This window comes from Phycodurus eques, chromosome 4, assembly GCF_024500275.1.
Source record: "Phycodurus eques isolate BA_2022a chromosome 4, UOR_Pequ_1.1, whole genome shotgun sequence".
NCBI classification, from domain to species: Eukaryota; Metazoa; Chordata; class Actinopteri; order Syngnathiformes; family Syngnathidae; genus Phycodurus; species Phycodurus eques.
The window spans coordinates 28,824,360-28,843,888 of record NC_084528.1 but is presented as its reverse complement, the minus strand read 5'-3'; the positions used below and the strand labels follow the sequence as shown (position 1 = coordinate 28,843,888).

At 44.9% G+C, this 19,529-nt stretch overlaps 1 protein-coding gene across 3 annotated transcripts in view; it reads left to right on the top strand.

Moving 5' to 3' along the window:
• The window catches only part of kirrel3l (kirre like nephrin family adhesion molecule 3, like), a 38,353-nt gene that overhangs the window by 451 nt on the left and 18,373 nt on the right, over positions 1-19,529 (top strand). For 2 of the 3 annotated variants that reach the window (XM_061675081.1, XM_061675079.1), the window contains exon 1: positions 18,736-18,892. The exons of the other annotated variant lie outside the window; for it this stretch is intronic. In XM_061675081.1, coding sequence (XP_061531065.1) covers positions 18,847-18,892 — 46 coding nt within the window. In that variant the 5' untranslated portion in view covers positions 18,736-18,846. Of the gene's footprint in view, positions 1-18,735; positions 18,893-19,529 lie in introns of those variants that run through there. 3 annotated transcript variants of the gene reach the window in all.

The following is a 19,529-nucleotide window of genomic DNA, read 5'->3' as shown; positions in this document are numbered from 1 at the left end:
ATTTTCGTGCGCCTTAACGCGCGCTGCGTCAAGGCAACCTGCGCGGCGCAGGACGACTCGACGTCCACAGATGGAGCCACACCGCGTTCTCAGTTGCGCGAGCGTGATCGCAACAGTGGGGTCCGTGCTGAGGGGATTACACGCACTTTGCTTGGCAAGGCTTTGGGGAAGGGAAAGTTGATGTTCATGGCCCCACTAAAATGTGCGCGTGTGTGTGGATATAATAGATAGATATAATAATACGATCCGCCTCTCCCTCTATCCTTGAATAATCCTCCAAATTCTGCTGAGAACACCCAATAGTTTGGATCAGATGAAAGAAGGGAAATGAAAAAACCCCTTTAAAAAAAAACAAAAGTGAGAATACTTCATCCTCAACTTTCTCCACTTCCACGCATGATTTGCCTGCTGACTGACTGCTTGAATAACTCGCATTTTTCCTGATGCAAAAATAAATAAATAGCTTGCGCTAATTAACAGTGAGAGACTGTGACTTATCAGGATTGTGCCAGAGCTGTTAAAGCAAAGAAAGAAAGGGGACACACACACACACACACACACACACACATACGTATGGAATACACAAGTGTATTGATTTAACGCTTTGAGGAAAGAAAAAGGAAATATGACTGAATCCCAAACCTGAATTTCAGATGCTTTAACAAATGGTGTCGTTTGCTTCAAAGCCATTTGTTGGAAGCACCTCTGCGCCATTAGCCCCCCTTCACTGCACATGCTGTCGTCATTAGGGGGGCTGCACGGGAGAGGGAGGGGGCTGATGGCATGCCGGCAGACCTTTGCCCTTTGACACATGAGCAACAGCTGGATAAGAAGGAGGGACGAGCCAGTAGCCAGGCAGTGGCACTCCCCCCGCCTTCCAAATCCAACACACAACACAAACAAGTGCACTCCCAAATCGGGAAAATGGTAGCAGCTGCCCTAATTAGAGTGTATGACACCTTGGAGTACCTTTTTTTTTTTTTTTTTTTAAAGCTTTCACGCAAAGTCACTCCAACTCCCAACTGTGAGAAAACCTCCACTAAGGACATGTTTGTTTAGACAAAGACAATGAACAACCTAATAGGCTGCATTTTTCATCACTTTTTGTCAATTTGACATTTTTGTTTTTCCTAATCCATCCATTTTCTGCTCCTGCTTGACCTCACTTGGGTTGCAGCAACGAATCCGAATCCCCGCTGACTTCGGACGAGAGGCGGGGTTCACCCCGGACTGATTGCCGGCCAACACAACTGGCACATTTGACAAACAACCATTCACACCTTTGGACAATTCAATCTTTTATGAACCTATCGTGCATGTTTTTGGAATGTGGAGTACCCCAAGAATCCCACGCACATTGACACAGTGTTGGGCCACTGATAAACTTTGCCCAAAACGACAGAGCGTCTGTAAGTGATTTTTAAGACACTATTACATGTCTAACGTACTTATAACAAGACGTATGAGTGAGCTGAATGGTGGTTAGCGTTTTGTTTTTGTTTTTTTACCTACAATGGGAATCGCTAGGGCCCTAATGCTAATCACGAATGCTAACCGTTTAGCAAAGGCTGATTTTGTTGTCTCAAATTCTTTACATAACATGCATGTCAGTAGTAAAAAAAAAAAAATAATAATATTAAACAAAGAAAATTAAAAAATATATTTTGGGGGGGGGGCATTGATTATTCGAGTGCACAACAATATATCTGTAGGATAATCGATTCTACAAAGATTTGATCGTGACATCTCTAAGCACCATACTCACTATTGATGTTTTTCTCTGGGCAAAACCAGATACTACAGTACGTGACGTTATTCGAGTAACTGGTCAAGCACGCTGAGCCTTAAGGGTGATGTACACCTCTGCCGGTTGCCAACTGGTCACCATCAGCACGAGCTTACCTTGTTTAAATGCCTCTGGGATTGGCTGACGGTCGGTCCTGGATGTACGTCGCCTATTTGCGAAAAGTCAGTAGGGGAGAGGTCCCGGCCCACCCGCGAGCCAAATGAGGACAAGTAGTATAGATAATGGATGGATATTTGCAATTTTCACCCTCCACAGTCTCCATTTTACTTGCTACCCTCTCCAATGAATTTCATCCCACGGTGAGATTTGAATATAGGAGACCCTCACTCTCTGACAGATAGATTCAAGTAGACAAGGTTTTCACAGTTTCTCGCACTACTACTTTGAAGCAGAAAAGAGATCGCCTCAATCTAAGGCAAAGAGACGGTAAGTGGCGGAGAAGGTGAAGCCCCAATCCAAGTCGAGTAATGGAAAAGCTGACAGAGGAGGTGTCATTTGGTGCCGATCGAATTTCAATAGTTCATTTTTGTCACCGTTTTTTTTTTAATTTTATTTTTTTGACATCACGTGTCCTTAGCGCACGATGGTACACGGGGTGTGTACAGTCTCGTTCCCTACTCGCAATTTACTTTCCCGGAAAGTTTTTGCTTCGGGAAGCTTGTGTCTCATCGGGCCGAGTTCAAAGGCTCTGTGTTTCTCCTGCTTCCTCTTTAAGTTGTGTCACCACTGCATGGTGCAACGCCGTGGGGCGGGGGAAAAAAAATCAATCAACTTTTTCCTTCCCAGAAATCTTTTTTTTTTTCCATTTCTTTTCTTTTTTGGTGAGCGTGTGACAAAGGGTCATGGAAATACACGAGTGCATCTGCTTAATGAGCCAACACACACACACACGCACACACACACACACACACACACATCCTACTTTATTGTGGAAGCCTTTACCAAGCATCAAGTCCCCTCTTGCCCATTACTAGAGATTCATCCCTGTGCGGTGCAGACATGTTTGCGGGCCCAGTGACAGCCTGCCCCCCAACAGGGTAGCTTTAAGAAAGTGTGCATATTTCATGAGCTGCAGTTCTTTGAATTCTCGCGGAGGGGTGGGTGGAGGAGAGGGAAGAGAGGCTCATTGCTGGCGTCAGGTTTAGATGTCTCACCAATGTCCTAATGATTAGGCGCGGCGGGAAAACGCCGGGGACGAGAGGCGGAGCGGCGTTAACCTTTTCCGCCTCTTGTCGAACACACTCACCCGGCGTTCCTCTGAGCTTCCCACACCATCGCCGCTCATACTCATTTTTATTTCCTTAACTTAGTGCTAGAAAGTTTGTTGGCAGGGATTTAGACACGAGTTGCATAGTGCCGATCCAGCAGAATCCGGATACAGCTGACTCCTGGAGAGGAGCGTCTTGCATTATTTAAGAGATGTAGTCATGGCTAAGAAGCATTTTTAGCTTACTTTGACTTCCTGTCTATCCATGCATTGGTTTTTGATGTTGCGGAGTTGTATTTAACATTGTATTTACTGTCGATTATTCACATTCACTTGAGGGTGGAAAAGTCTATCTATCTATCCATTGTATCTATCTGTCATCCGCTTTTAATATTTATGCTTTATGTAACCTACCCGTTTATCTATCTGTCGATGGGGGGGATGCCTTTATAATAATATCAATTCCGCATGAAACTGCAGTTTAAAACACAATACAGAATACTGTTATCAAGAAAATGCAGACAAAGGGCAAGAAGCACAAAGCTGGACAGAGGCAGATCTATATGAGGCTCGGTGTCTATGTTAGTAGAGGCTACTATTTGAGGAACTGGGACGTCTTCCAAGCGCTCTAATTTGCTCATATTCCCTCTAAACACTCATTTTATGCAGGAGGCACGCACAAACAAACAGTAATGAATGACCAAGCTGTTACACAATGGCCTGCTGCTTTCTTCTCATCCTGTAGACACGGCGCACACATTGCATTGTGATCCTTCATAAACAGCGCCTACACGTGCGCAAAGGAGAAAGGAAACAATGGCACTTCATAATGTCGCCTGCCTCTAATCAGCTTTGCCGTGCGGGTAAACACAGATAAAGAACTTGGCACTATGTCCCTCTGCATTGTTATCAGCTGTTAGCAAATTAGCCGGTCGTGTTCGCTGCTGTGACCCGACACAAGAAGCCAGGTAGCGAACTGTTGATGGCACACCTTCTTTTCAGTCCACCCGTCCTCTTTTGTCTGTACTTTCTCCTTGTGCACATCCTCACCTTGTCTCCCTCTGGGCCAGTCAGCGCATCCGGGAGGAAATGACAAAGAAACGGGACAATAGGATGGGATGGCCGTGTCAGCTTCCTGCCTTTGCCTGGAGACATCTTCCCCGACGACTCCACCTCGGGCAGGATCGTCAGCATGCGACACAAACTTGTTTACTTCTTTCATTCTCCTTTGCAAACACCGTAGTGGAAAGAAGGGGCGGAATTAATTCTGCGCACGTCATTAAAATGGCACCTCGGGGGATCAAGTCACGTTTATACAGTAGAAGATATTTTGAGAAGTGGACTTGCTTTTACCTCCCCTTTCTCCACACACACGCACACACAACATGTCACTTCCAGCTTAAGAGATGTACACCTCCAACATACAGCAATAACAAAGTCACAGATTCATTGTTATCCTTCAATCAGGCAAGACAAGAATTTCATAACTGGTATCCACACGCACGCGCACAGACACACACACACACACACACACAGAAAATTGAAACATGTCTAGTGCAGCACAGCAATATGTGTTATCTTGTGCTCCTTAACCTTGTATCAAACATAGTTCAGCTGCAAGAGGACTACGGGGGAAAACAAGCTTAGGTATAAATACCTCTGCCACTCTTTTGTCCTGCAAAGAAAGGAAGGCATTTGGTCGCAATCGCCATCCAAACATCGGAAATGTTCTGCAAGATGCTCTGGGCTGATGACATACGCTCATTCTCCACAAATGACTCACCACGAACTCACCGACGCATGTACACATGGAGTCAGCCGGGTCAAGGGCACACATTGTGATGATAAGTTGACGTGAGTGTGAGGCATCTTCAGGGCTTTGTGCCCTTTCTGGAATGATTAGTCAAAGTCCAATTGTCTAATTAATGACGCTCCACGAACAGGAGATGCCATGCTCCTCGTGTCATTTGTATTGCGATTATTCAGTGACTAGTATAGTCTATCATGGCAACATAACTCATGTTCACTCCTAAAAAGGGTCTAATGAAAGGCTTCATCAAATAAGTTGGCATTTCTATGCACAGGCAAGTACTCCAGTTGCGACACTTCAAAAAAGGAGCAACGCATCAGATTGAAGGAGATGTTTGAAGCTGAAGGGAACACATTTGATTGCTTTGGCTCAAAGTGGAATCTCATCACTGGCAAAGGCACAGCTCAAGGAAAAATAAACAGAAATTAGCACTTTGCAAATGATGTTGGAGTCCGAGATATTTCTCAGAATCCGTTGCAGTGAAAGAGCCTAATTGTGAGCTTCAGCCGCGGCAATCTTATCTTCTCGTTGTTTAAAGAACTCGGATTGTCATTGCCAATATTGTGTCGGTAATTCAAACATGAACCAAAATAGCGGCCTGGCGGTGCGTCAGTCCCGTACAGAGTCGTATTGCCTGTCTTGCATTGTTGAGAAAGGACTGGATGAAATGCTTTGTATTTATATTTCTTTCCTGCACTGCTGCTTTTTGTTTTTTTTAACTGACCTCGGGAGATACGAGAAAGATGTCAGCCAATTTGCAATCAACTGAGGGATGCCAATCAAAGCGTATCGATCCGGCTTTTAACTGCGACTCCCCCAACGGCGAAACATGTTAATGTTATTGAGCTGTGCAGAAACACAAGGAACGGCGTACGTGGGTGGCGGTTGTTGCGGGAGGAGGGAAAGGTGCGTCTATCTTTCTCTCCCCTGCTGTCTGTTTGGCCGCAAAAAGCAATGTGCAAACCGCCATGGGCTCATCATGGGAATAGGGGGAGGGAGAGAGGCAGACAGAAAGAATGGGAATGGGTCGAAGGGATTTACTGCCAGGAGCTGAACATTTCAGGTAATGGATATGCTTGAAATGTTGTAAAGAAAACCTGCTGCTTTTCTTTCTTTTCCGCATGGCAGGGGTGGAAGACAACAACAAGGGTGTAACTTACCGTACGCTCCAAAGGGGATTTACGGAAAGTTGATATTCCGGCACCTGTGGGCCAAACATTAGATCTCAGGAGTCTACTCGGACATGCGCGAGGCGCCCGTGTGCGTGCGCGTCTGTGTGGGTAGAGATGCGGATGCGTATCGTGGGAGGCTTCTTCTGCTGCGGCAAGGAGGCCAGTAACAGTCGGTCGGATAAGTGCTTGGCAAGCTGGCGGAGGTGAACTTAACACCCCTGGTGGAATGAAGCAGCCCAAACCATTGTTCCAGCACATTGCACCCGTCCGACTGAGGCATCCTACTTCTGCGCGGATCCCAGGGGGCTGCAAGGAGGAATGAAGCAGAGGAGGAGAGGAACTGATTGTTCCCTGCTCAGACTATCCACAGATGGGGCTATGGCACATGTTTGCTTTAGAAAGTCCCAGGCGTGTTCAATGAATGCACTGGAGGATAGAAGAGAAGGGAATGATAGTGAAGACAACAACAGTGGGAAGAAATGGCTGGAAAAAAAGACCTAGCTGTTTAATACTATGATGTCAGTGCGAATCTAATGCCGGTGCCAGGAATAGAAGACCAAGTATACAATGAAAAGATAGTTGGGCAGGAAAGTGCTCGAGCCCGCCACTATTTCCAAGCAAAGCCATATAAAACTGAAGATAATGAAAAAGGGAGGGAGGGTAAGTGAGGAACGGATGAGAGTCAGGGCTGCATCCATCATGCCGTTTGGTGCAGGAGCCATTTGTACCCATTGTTCTCCATAATTTGTTTTCTCAGAAGCTGCAAAAGGAGGGGCAAAGGGGAGAGACCCGGCTACGGCAGCAATATTTTTATTTTATTTTTGCACTAATTACATAAGTGACACAGCAAAATTAGGCCCATTGCTAAATAAAACAACAGGCTGCAAACGAAATTCCCACGGGGCATAAACCCAGTCCTTTGTATTTGATCAAGTGAAGTGATGTTAAAAGAAGTTTAAAAAAGATGGGGCAAGGGTAGAGGGAGCGATGAGGGGAGCGGCCAATGAAAGGGTTTTGAGAGATAAGATGGAAGAGCCCTCTTCTCAGATTGCTCCTTGAGGTGCATGCAGCCCCAGTGCAGGTGGAATTGTGTTTAATACACCTGCTCGACACCCGAGCAAAGGGAGATGTCAGACGGTGGACGGCAGCATTATTACGCCGGGTTTTTGTACGTTCGCAAGCCAGCGTATTTAAAAAAGCGTGGAGTGAAAACAGCCAACTGTGGAGCGAACTTCATTCGCCATCAATCAAAGCGGCTCCTGACCTTCCTGCGTCCTGGTCAAATTGACCAAAATCGTGTTAGACCAGCGGTCTACCAACTGCGCCCGACTTCGACGTGTAAGTTTCAACCGACTTTCTGCCACCACGTCGCTTGACGCGTGTCAAAGGACGCACCCTCGCTGCCCCGAAATGGGCAGCTTGTCGCATACCGGTCTGCCAAATTGGCAAAAGCGTGAGCGAAAATCAATACGCAGATGCGCCATCCACCAAAATAGAACCCTTTGTCTGTTCTACGACACCGGTCGCCATCTTCCAACTTTCCCACAGTACCTTCCTTTCTTCGTTTATCATTCTTGTGCCACGTTGTATTGAGAAGTCAGGATATGTGCACCACTTTCCTAGTACTGAGCTTGTCAGTGGTCTTTCAGAATTGTGATACATGGAAAGATAAATAAGCCTCTAATGAAGCCCCTCAATCAGTGGGCAGTTAAACAGCTGAGCAGAAGATTGAGGGGCAGCGAGGCCTGATTGTTGGTCCATTCAAAGTGCTGGAAGGAGGCTCGCACTTTGGATGAACCATTCTCTGCACCACAGACCTCAGCCTTTCTTTCTCTGAACGCTTCTTTTGATGCACAACAGTAGCTCGGGCCCGCTCCCTGATTGTGCTCGGCAGTTCTTTAAAAGGCAATTTCAACCGCTTGCCTTTGTTTAACTCCCCCAAGCAGGGGCAAATTGTATCTATTGTGCTCTTGTATTGGGTTTAAAGGTTTGTTTCACAGTCATTAGGCAAGTGGTGTTTTGTTAAAAAAAAAAAAAAAAAAAAAAACACGAAACAAGGTGCATCTCAGAACAAGCCCAGACTATTTTTTTTTTTTTTTTTTGTGGGGCTGGGGGAGTGAATCCATGGCCCATTTCAACCTATTACAGCCATGACTGTTGTGGTAATGGTGTGGAAATGGGCAGTGGTCATGTGGATCTTTTAAACCTCAAGGCTTGGATCACAAGTGAAGTCCAATTCATTCCCACTTGAATCGAGGCAGGAAAAAAAAAAATGTTCTCAAGAGCTTTCAAAAGACTCACATGATGATGGCAAGAGAACAGGTTGCGTTTTGTACATTTTCTAAGAAAAGTGGATGAGCAAATGCCATTTTGCCAAAGGACGGACATTCTGCTCCAGTTTTTCCATAGCAAATAATGATTCCACTATGCAGCCTTTGCCTCTTTGATCCCAGGTAATGTGTTAACAAGCAGCGGGTTCACGGAATAGGCACAACACTCGCTTGTGTGTGTATTCACAGCGAAGTGAGAGAGACTGCTTTTGTGTGTGTGCGTGTGTGTGTCTTTTCACACCAATTAATGAATTGCTTTGTATGCCTGCTGAGGTGACAGTGGCCTGTCTCTAGCGGGGTCTGTACCACCCGCCACCGCCCAACACACACGCCCATTTGTCTCTGCGGCCCTGGGCCCTCTCACACGATTCATGAAAGCGGTCTCATTAGTGCTTGTGGTTCTATATGCAAGAGGACTCTGGACCATTGTGAGAGCGCCTAATCAGGGGACCACTCAAAGGCTGAATGCCCCACTGCACCAATGATAAAGTTCACATTTAAAAAGGAGCCAAGAAGCGCGCTGTTTAATTGGGAGAGAAGGAAATATCGAAAAGGGCCCGTCACATTAGGAGGCCGGTGGTCACCGAAGTTCACCTCCTCCCGAGAGAGCAAGGCAAAAAAAACTGAATCCGCCAACCTTACCTGTGCCTGACTCCACATTATTCAATGTCTCCCAGAACTTCCATCCTATTTTAAACTTTTCGCTCCCGCCGAGATCTACGAGTGGCGGCTTTTGTTCAAACGAGAAAACAGAGAGCCGGGAAGAAGCCATGCAAATGGATCTCCAAGTAGTACCTTAATGAGAATGGGTTTGCCATTTTCCCGGGTCAGATGTGAAAACATCTGACAAATACTGTCGATGGAGAGAGACAGAGTTCGGAAAAGGGAGCTAAATGAAGCCATACAACAAATTGATGGGAGTTGTGCTGCTTACTTGATGTTTGGGGCTGCGAGTCGTGTCCCACAGCACTTAACACGCCCCGAGCCATCTCTCCTGGCGGTTAATTAGAATCCAATAAGGTTGCCTCCTGTTGGTCATTGTTCCTCCAGTGTGTTTACGCTTTCCAGAGGCTCCATTCGCCGCTTAATCTGCTGAGAAGGTGAATGTCAATAGGTCAGGTTAAGACTCCAGAGCCCGGAGAGTGCGGGAGGGAGGCAAGGAGGGGGGGCCCGGGGATGAAGGAAAGGGGTCATTTCTTTCCCACCTTGCTATATATTTTTTTCATTCTTCCGCCCCTTCCCTGCTTCTCCTCAACCTCAGCTTTTCTTCTCACTTCTAATCCGTCCTCTTGATTGTTCTAAGCTGCTTTCAGCCAGCCCCTGGGATGCTGGGGTGGGCAGTTGGAGACTTTTAATTAAGATTTAGGAGAGGAGTCCCTGAAGAAGGGTGCGTTTAGTGCGGGACGGACAGAGCAAAGCGAACGAGTGAAGGTGACGAGGTAAGGGCTCAAAACAGAAAATGGGAAACGGAGAAAGTGTTTTCAAAAAATAATAATCAAAGCTGTTAATAGACATGGAGACACACGCCCATTTACTCACACAAACAGTAGGGCTCTGAGGATTCCAAGGGGCTACAGCCAAATTAGATTTTTTTCATCTTTAATCAAGCAGCACAATCTTTATGGATTGATCTCAACTTCCTGTGATCCATAGAACATCCTGCCAGGGTGATATGGGATCAGTGTTACCCAGCAGGCGAAGTGAGGGTGTTATCGTCACACTCTCGATCTAATGATCGATCCTCGCACCAGATGGGCTGAGGAACCTGCAACGCTTCACTTGTTCATCGCAGCCCCAAACTGGAGGTCTTGCGCTTCAAGTCTAATTTAGCAGAGAGAACGGAGAAACAGGCGACATGTGACATGCTACACGGCGAAAGGCAGACTAGACTCTGGACTGGTTTCCAGCAATCAGAGGCCACACGTAAACAATTCACATTCCAAATCACTAAGCGGGAAGTGAACCCACGCTGCCTGCATGGAAGTCAGGAGAGTGAACCACGACACCATCAGTGACTGTGTGGGGCCCAGACAGGAAAGTTACGTTGGTTCTGTTCAGGAGGAACGTTGCAGCATTGGCAAAGTTATACATTGTGGATTAAAAAAAACTAAATTACAAAAAAACATTGGAAGGAGGTGATTTTTAGTTTTAGTTTTTTTTACACAAATGCTACTTCTGATGAAAACAAGCTTGGCATACTAAATGAGGCTTTGCCTGTGAGTGTTAGGGTGTAGTTTGAGAAAGGGCGTGGTACACCTTTCGTACTCGGGCCCGACCGATTAATCGGCCCGCCGGTTTAATCAGCGCTTTTGGAAACAGCAAAAATTGGCAAATTCTTGGCCAATGTTTTCTTTTTTTTTTTTTTTTGCACATTAACACATTACAATATATGACAAAGATAATGACATTTAAAAATCAAAAATTTTTTGATTTTTTTTTGCTGATTTTTCACTCTGTTGTAAAGTTAAACAAATACTAAAGGACAAAGTACTGTAAAAGAGTCAAATGCTCTGCCTGTAATTCATATCTTTATTGTTGTAAGCGTTAAGGCACCCAAAAATAAGTTATTTTATTCATTAGATATGTTTAATGATTAATTATTAATCAATTAATTAATTTAAAAATGTTTTTTTACTAATTGGCCGATTAATCGGTTTTCATAATTTGACTCTGCCAAATATCGTAATCTACATTGGCCTCAAAAATCGGGTCCTATTTAGTACACTACTATTTTAGTGCACATTTGTCCCAAATGCAGGCCACACACAAGTTTAAACCCCAGTGCAAAGACAAAAGTGTACAATGAAGTGTCAATCAAACCAGCAGACTGAAGTGCGGCGGGTGGTGATGTGCGAGAGGCCAAGCCGAGGTCGAGAGACCAACCCTTGGCATTCTCTGCCGTCACACATCCCGACACACGGCCACCATATGTCCAACGTTCCGTACTCAATGCAGCAACCGGCCCCTGTGACAAAGACCCATTCACACCCACTTGACGATGAAGAACTGCACAATGCTATGGTATGTTTGGGAACACAATCTTGCAGCAGCCATTACCAAATAGAAAGAAGAAAAAAACAATAGTCGATAGATTGCTATTTGGAGATGTCACTTACGAAAGAAACACCACAAATGCATGCACATCAACTGCTTTTGCTCCCGCATCTGATCTGAAACCATATTTTGACTACACTCTATGGGGAATATCCAATTTTCTACAACACTTCTCTTCATTAGGGTCACGAGTGAGCTGGAGCCGATTCCAGCCGACTTTGGGCAAGAGGTGGGGTACACTCTGACGTTCACCCCAATTGTCAATTTAGATTCTTCAATGACTTTATCGCTCATGTTTTTGGAATACGGGATGAAGCCGTAGTATTCTGAGACACCCTGTAAGCACACGGAGAACATGCAAAATCCACACAGGAGAGGCTCAGCTGAGATTCAAACCCGGGACCGCTCCACCGAGAGGTAGACATGCTAACCATCATGACACCATATTGCCCCTGCAGCGAATATGTGGGTTTAAAAATTCGACCTAATCAAATAATGCAACGCCAATGGATCTAGTTGTGCTTAAAAAGCACCAAAACGCGTCCATGAAACAACATTGTGATGCATGCACTCATCACCAAACACTTAAAATTCAACTTTGAGAAACATTTTCAAAAGTTGGAGGCTCTAAAATGTACCTTTTCTGGTTGGCTTTTATTGGGTCACTGTCGACACATAATTTATTAGTAGATGTCGTTTCATTTCTTGATCTAAAATCACGTGTGATGCTGTTTATCATTAATGTCAATGTATATGAAGATGTTGTCCTGGTCCTTAATATATTTTTATAGGTTTGGGTCCTGGTTTGGGTGTTAAAAAAAAAACAGCAGCATTGTTTTAGAAAATGATGCGAGTTTGAAAGGAATGCATCCATAGTAATTTGTTGTTGTTTTTTTTAAGCAAGGCAGGCTGATAAACAATATCATGATTTTGCCCTCAGCATGTTACAGCTCCCCTCTTCCCCCCGAGAGTCCCCCAGTAGACTGCGCCTCAGTCACTCACAAGGCTCTTAATAAGGCCACCAGTAAATGCCAGGGAAGACATGCCGGCATGAAAGATCTTTTTTTTTATACTCCGGCTTTGAGTTTCCTAGTGTCGTGGGGGAGGGTGAAAATGCAGCTTTTAAAGAGAAATGCTACATTTTAAAAGAAACAATAAACCCATCCGCTTATGAAATAATATTTTTTTGCGTCCCGCATCCTGTTGTGTGCCAGCTCAGGGGACTTTTGGCAGACATGAAAACTGAGCAAAAGGTAGCGGAGGAAGCCCGTGCCAAAAAGATAAAGTGTGCCGAGCTCCACTGGGAGGGATGCATCACACAGCTAGTTCATTCTTTCCCTGCAGTCATTAATATCCAGCGCAAAAAAAAAAAAAAAAAAAAAGGTCAAACCTGACTTGAAGCCGTCCAGTATATCACAGTTACATTTATACATCAAACCCTGCTGTGATGTCTCATCAGCTCGGTCACACAGGAGAGACCCACACTGCACATTATCAAAGATTGATGGGCTGTCCTAGATAACGACAAGGGGGGATTGCATGTGGGAGGTGGGGGGGTTCGCTCAGGAACTTTTGCACAGTCAGACATGTTGATTGCGCATCGCACGCTGTTGTCTTAGCAGTGCAAACATCATTAGCGCGGCGGCCTCATGCTTTGCCACGCCGGCCTCCCTCGCGCTCAACCTCTCGACCCGACCTCGAGGCAAACAGCGGAACTTGCAAATGTAGAATTCTGAGGTCAGGGCTCTCACACCAGCGGCTGCTGGCAGATGCAGAGGCTTCAGCCTACATCTCCTCCCATCCGTCACTTCTCTCCATCTATCCATTCCTCTGTGAACGCAGGAAAAAAAACAACCACACATCCAGCCAGATGAGCCCACGTCCTTTTTTTGTTACAACACAACTCTTTAATGCAGCGCCATCATGCCCGCTCCTTGTTCACACTGCTTGCTGCTTTAATAATATATTGATTAATTAGCTCGCTCATTAGTCGTTTATTCGTTAATCATGGCCTGATTTTTTTGTAGGGAAGCGGTGCAATCTGAAAAAGCCTGACTTCACATTTAATTCTAATTACACTCCTTCACTAATCAACGTTTAAGAGATGGAATTTCAGCAAATGAGTTTTGCCTCCTTCTTTTCTTTCACTCAATACAAGGCAGAAAGAAGTATTGAGGCCAGTAGGTAACAAACTCCATCTCTCCCTCTCCCGTCTTGTGGCAGCTCATCTGTGGGTTAAAAGGACACTTCCACTTACAAGAAATCAAATGAACAAAAGGAGCATTTGATGTTAAATTAAAAACTTTTCTCCCCAGCAAAGTCGACAGGCGGAAGAAACATGGAAATTAGGTCACATGCACCTTTTTCAGCTGCACCCGACTCGACTCGATACAGCACTAATCTACTCGCTCTTGACGATTTTGCATTGGCGAAACCCAGTACGGTGACCCCCCGCTTTTCGCGGGGGGATAGCGAAACCCTGCAGATAAGTGACGCCCATTATAATTGCAGTGAAAAAAACAAAACAATTTTTTTTTTTTTTTTTTTAACCCCAAAAATTACTTGAATAAGTGAGGATAAACTGCATTTTTGGGGTTGGTTCCCCGCAAAAAAAAGAAAAATTAGAGAAAAAAATTAAAATTGAAAAAATAAAATTGGGTAAAATGGGAAATAGGTAAATCCACAGGTGCCGAACTGCGAGTATGCGGGGGTCCACTGTCTAGAGTATTACGAATCCACTCGTGGTCACTCATTGGTTGAGCAGCTTGGTCATTGCCGCATCACTGTAACATTTGACGATACGTGGCTAGAAATGAAAAAAATAAATAAACACACATGCTAACGTTAGCTTACTCTCTTCATGTGCCTTAGCGCTAGGCTCTGCAGTATTACGTGCCACTGTCTCCACTTTGCTGCAGCGGGCCATTTTCTTGCTGCCCTTATTCTCTGGTTGAAAAAAATGTGACTCCTTCGCACGCCTAGAATAATATACAAGCACTTATCCATAATTATTGACTGCACTGTGCAGCAAAAGAGACATTTATTGTAAAGGTGGTTTTGTAAGAATGTAGAGGCGACAACATTGTGAATCTTACCATTTTTATTTTTTGTAGTAGCTGAATGGCTCCCATGGGAGTAGAAAGTAATTTATTTAATCGCCAGGAGTTATTTTTTATGGACAGAGAGAAAACATTGCTAATGTGGGGAGAGCATGAAAAGGAAAAAGTGAAGAGGAATATTAAAACCGGTTTAATTAGAAGTGGTCTTTGTGCTTTTGTGTATCCGTTGTAAGGCGAGGCCAAAATACGACACATCTGCTTTCTGTGTGAAGAGATTCTTGTTGGGTGCTGACAACAACAAAAAAAAACAACAAAAAAATTATGCATCAAATTAGAAGAGAGCTCCGGTGAGATGACGGCAAGTCGCGCATTAACCTCTAAGCTTTAAAAAGCAAACGGATTAAACGACGATAATGAGACTCTCATTGAACGAGCTGCGTTGTGTTACAAAAAAAGACAGAAAAGTGCAGCATTTACTTCAATACGCTGCTTTGAATTAGGCTCATCACACCAGCAACCAACATTACCGACATGAACAATGGCGTCAATGGCCTTTTACCGTAATGAGATGCGTACACTTACAACATTACAACCCTCATTAAAAAATAATAATAATAGAAGGGGGGGAAAGTATTAATTATGAAACGCACTACTTCCTATCCTATCGTGAAGAGGCAAGGGGGTCTCCATTGGGCTCAATTAAGGAGAGTAGGCCACAAATCCCCAGACTAAATTAATTGACACCCCAGGGTATTCGGTCCAGACCCAGTACAGAATCTATTGTAGACTTTCTTTGTTTTCATTTCACCGCCTTTTAGAAAAAGCACGAGATGGAGGCAATTGTATCATTATCTCCTCGTCTTTTATGGATTTTGGATCAATTTTGATTAAACATTTATTTGCTGGCTTAGTTTGTCAAAGAGCTATTCCGTCACGCGTTGCACACTCCTGTGTCTTACCGAACCGCACGGCAAAGTTAAGTTTGATTGATAATAAATCACCATCCAAACAGCTGTTTGTGAGACAGAAGGAGCAAAGAGATGGAGCGAATCAGAGGGACAGAGACGAGCTGGGGACTATGACACACACATCCAGCCTGCAGCTGTCTCGCAGTAAAAACACCAAAGGGCGGCTAAGCAGGAGCCAAACGACAAGACTGGCTCAATCAACATCTTGTCAACACTGCTGGCTGATGTGTACAGACAATTTCATACCACCACCGACTCCCTCTGCTATTTTTCCCTCCGCTTCATATGGCTTTTTATTTTCTGTCCTCCTGCCAACCAAGCCAGTCATTTGCTATCCCTTTCTGCACCGAGTTCTCTAGCTTATGGCATCGGTGTGTCGAGGGTGTGTTTTGTTGTTCAAAAGCAATGCTAGACTAACCGTATACTCCGCCGGATGCCTCCGCCTCGCCCACCGGCGCGCCTAAAGATGTAGCAGTGTGACAGTGGCGTGCAGCAAGTGTGAGAAGACAGTGGAAGAAGGAGTGTATTTGCAGAAGCGCACTTTTGGCACTGCAGCACAGCCACTTTGAGCTGAACCATTCATATTCGCTCCGGCGCTGACTGTGTCACATCAGCAGTCTTGGTCTCGCCCCCCACTTGGCCTCCTCCTTCTACTCTTCTTTTTTTTCCCCCTCTCCCCCGAATGCATACCACTCTATTATAGCTGGTAGTCTGGGAGCCACTGATGCAGCTCGCATCTCTGGTGCTTGCCAGCTCAATAGAGTGAAGATACTATTACATGACAACAATGTGGTAAATACAGTGGGTACGGAAAGTTTTCAGACCCCCTTAAATCTTTCACTCTTTGTTATATTGCAGCCATTTGCTAAAATCATTAAATTTCACTTTTTCCCCTTATTAGTGGACACACAGCACCCCATATTGACATAAAAAAACGTAATTGTTGAAATATTTGCTGATTTATTAAAAAATAAAAACTGAAATATCGCACATCCATAAGTATTCAGACCCTTTGCTGTGACACTCATATATTGAACTCGGGTGCTGTCCATTTCTTCTGATCATCCTTGAGATGGTTCTACACTTTCATTGGACTCCAACTATGTTTGATTATACTGATTGGACTTGATCCAATCCACACATCTGTCTATATAAGACCTTACAGCTCGCAGTGCATGTCAGCGCAAATGAGAATCATGAGGTCAAAGGAACTGCCTGAAGAGCACAGAGACAGAATTGTGGCAAGGCACAGATCTGGCCAAAGAATTCTGCTGCACTTAAGGTTCCTAAGAGCACAGTGGCCTCCATAATCCTGAAATGGAAGACGTTTGGGACAACCAGAACACTTCCGAGAGCTGGCCGTCCGGCCAAACTGAGCAATCGGGGGAGAAGAGCCTTGGTGAGAGCGGTAAAGAAGAACCCAAAGATCACTGTGGCTGAGCTCCGGAGATGGAAGAAAGTTCTAGAAAGTCAACCATCACTGCAGCCCTCCACCAGTTGGGGCTTTATGGCAGAGTGGCCCGACGGAAGCCTCTCCTCACTGCAAGACGCATGAAAGCCCGCATGGAGTTTTCTAACAAACATCTGAAGGATTCCAAGATGGTGAGAAATAAGATTCTCTGGTCTGATAAGACCAAGACGGAAATTGTTGGCCTTAATTCTAAGTGGCATGTGTGGGGGAAACCAGGCACTGCTCATCACCTGTCCAATACAGTCCCAACAGTGAAGCATGGTGGTGGCAGCATCATGCTGTGCGGGTGTTTTTCAGCTGCAGGGACAGGACAACTGGTTGCAATCAAAGGAAAGATGAACGCGGCCAAGTACGGGGATATCCTGGACGAAAACCTTCTCCAGAGGGCTCAGAACCTCAGACTGGGCCAAAGTTTCACCTTCAAAAAAGACAATGACCCTAAGCACATAGCTAAAATACCCAAGGAGTGGCTTCAGAACAACAGCCAGTGCCCTGACTTAAACCCAATTGAGCATCTCTGGAGAGACCTGAAAATGGCTGTCCACCAACGTTCACCATTCAACCTGAAAGAACTGGAGAGTATCTGTAACATTTGCGCAACCAACATTGTTCCAGATTATCGCGCTACTCGTCACTTTAAACCGCATACACTCCTTGAAGTCTCGGCACCCTTTGCACAACGGTCATTGCACCGGACTATTGCAATATTAGTCACTCGAACTGCTCTAAGTGCTCGAGGACTCTGCATCTTTTGCACAATTTTCAAAAAAAGATAAAATAAAATAAAAAAAATGTATCGGCATTACCAGATAACTATTAACCCTTTATTGGTCAGTGACTGTTTTTTGTCAATGTCTTTATGTCTCAAAGTGTTCTCTGACAATTGACTGTCTGTTGTCGTACTAGAGCGGCTCCAACGACCGGAGACAAATTCCTTGTGGGTTTTTTGGACATACTTGGCAAATAAAGATGATTCTGATTCTGAATGGCAGAATATCTCCAAATGCAGGTGTGAAAAACTTGTTGGATCATTCCCCAAAAGACTCATGGCTGTATTAGCTCAAAAAAAGGGTGCTTCTACTAAATACTGAGCAAAGGGTCTGAATACTTATGGCTGTGTGATATTTCAGTTTTAATTTTTTTAATAAATCTGCAAAAGTCAACAATTCCGTTTTTTTTCCCCCTGTCAATAAGGGCTGCTGTGTGTACATTAATGTGGGGGGAAAGTGAACTTAAATGATTTTAGTAAACGGCTACAATATAAAAAAAAAAAGAGTGACAAATTTAAGGGGGTCTGAATACTTTCCGTACCCAATGTATGAGAAAGTTGTTCTTTGGGGTTTTGGCATGACAATAGTCATCATGATCCCCATTCACAAACAAACTGTTGTTGAAGGAAACTTTAGAGGAAAAAAACATGCAAGCACAGGAAGAACATACAAATTCCAAACAGGATGGCCAAAGCCAAGATTCGAACCCGAAGCTTAGAACTGTGAAGCAGATGTGCTCAACACTAGTGCGCTGCCTGACACGGACAGGCAAATTCTACGACATTGAATTTCGCAGTCAAAAACACACATTGCTGTTTAAAAGTTGACAAGCTGTCTGAATTAATGTCGCCGTCAAGCTATAGCGGCAGCTGATCATGTGACAGCCTTTGAGACAGCCTGATAGTCGCGTTACATCAATGCTATCTGTAGCCGACCTCTTTGCAATTGAAGGCCAACCATTACTTTTGTGGTGTTTCCTCCCCCATTGATTTGTTGTTGGGTTTTTTTTTAATCACGATCAATTTGTCTGTTTTTCTATTTCTCTGTTTTTCCTCTTTTCCTCCTGACAACCGGAGACAAAGTCCTGTGATTCTCTCACCGGGGATGCAGAGCACGACTGAAGGGACAGAAGATGCAAACGGAGAGCAGGAGAAAGTGACGACAGCTGACACGAGCGGCAAAACAGAGCGCTGTCAGAATGATGTCAGTGATTAACAGCGCCTTATCACGATGGGCCCTACGAGGTGTGGATTTCTCTTGAGAGTAGATGCGCTAGGGATAACCAGACAAATGTGAGGGCGGGGATTTAGTTGGGGCAGAATACACCGGGTTAGGGATTCAGTGGAGCAGCCAAGAGGGGAGGGGGAGGCTGGCACTGGTTTAGATGAGCTGGTCCACTCGCTTAAAAGGGGTCTCGGCCTTAGCCAAGATTTTCACAATGGAATAAAAGCCGGGAGGGGATGCGAGGAGGATTAAACTCGGGCAAAACAGCTCTTAAAAAGCAGTTAGATTGCAATTTGGGCAGAAAAATGCAGACGAGGAGGAAAGGGAGCGAGAGCGGGTGAGTGGAAGTGCAGCCGGAATGCATAAGGGAGTGATATATATTTTTGAACGGAGGTACGAGAGAAGAGGCCATCTGCAGAGAGAGCTGCCCGCAACAGTCGAACAACAACATACATGCTGGGCACCACGGTGCGGCCAGTCGGTGGGTGGTATCTCTTCTTGGCTTCTTTGAAGGCCTCAAGTTCTGTACAAGTCATGCTAATGAGCTTAGTACACTCCGAACATGAGATGGGTGCTGGGTCTCCATGGGGGCATTGGGCTTGAATAGACTACCTCAGCTCTACTTTTTTGTTGTTGTTTGTACACACGCTTACGCAC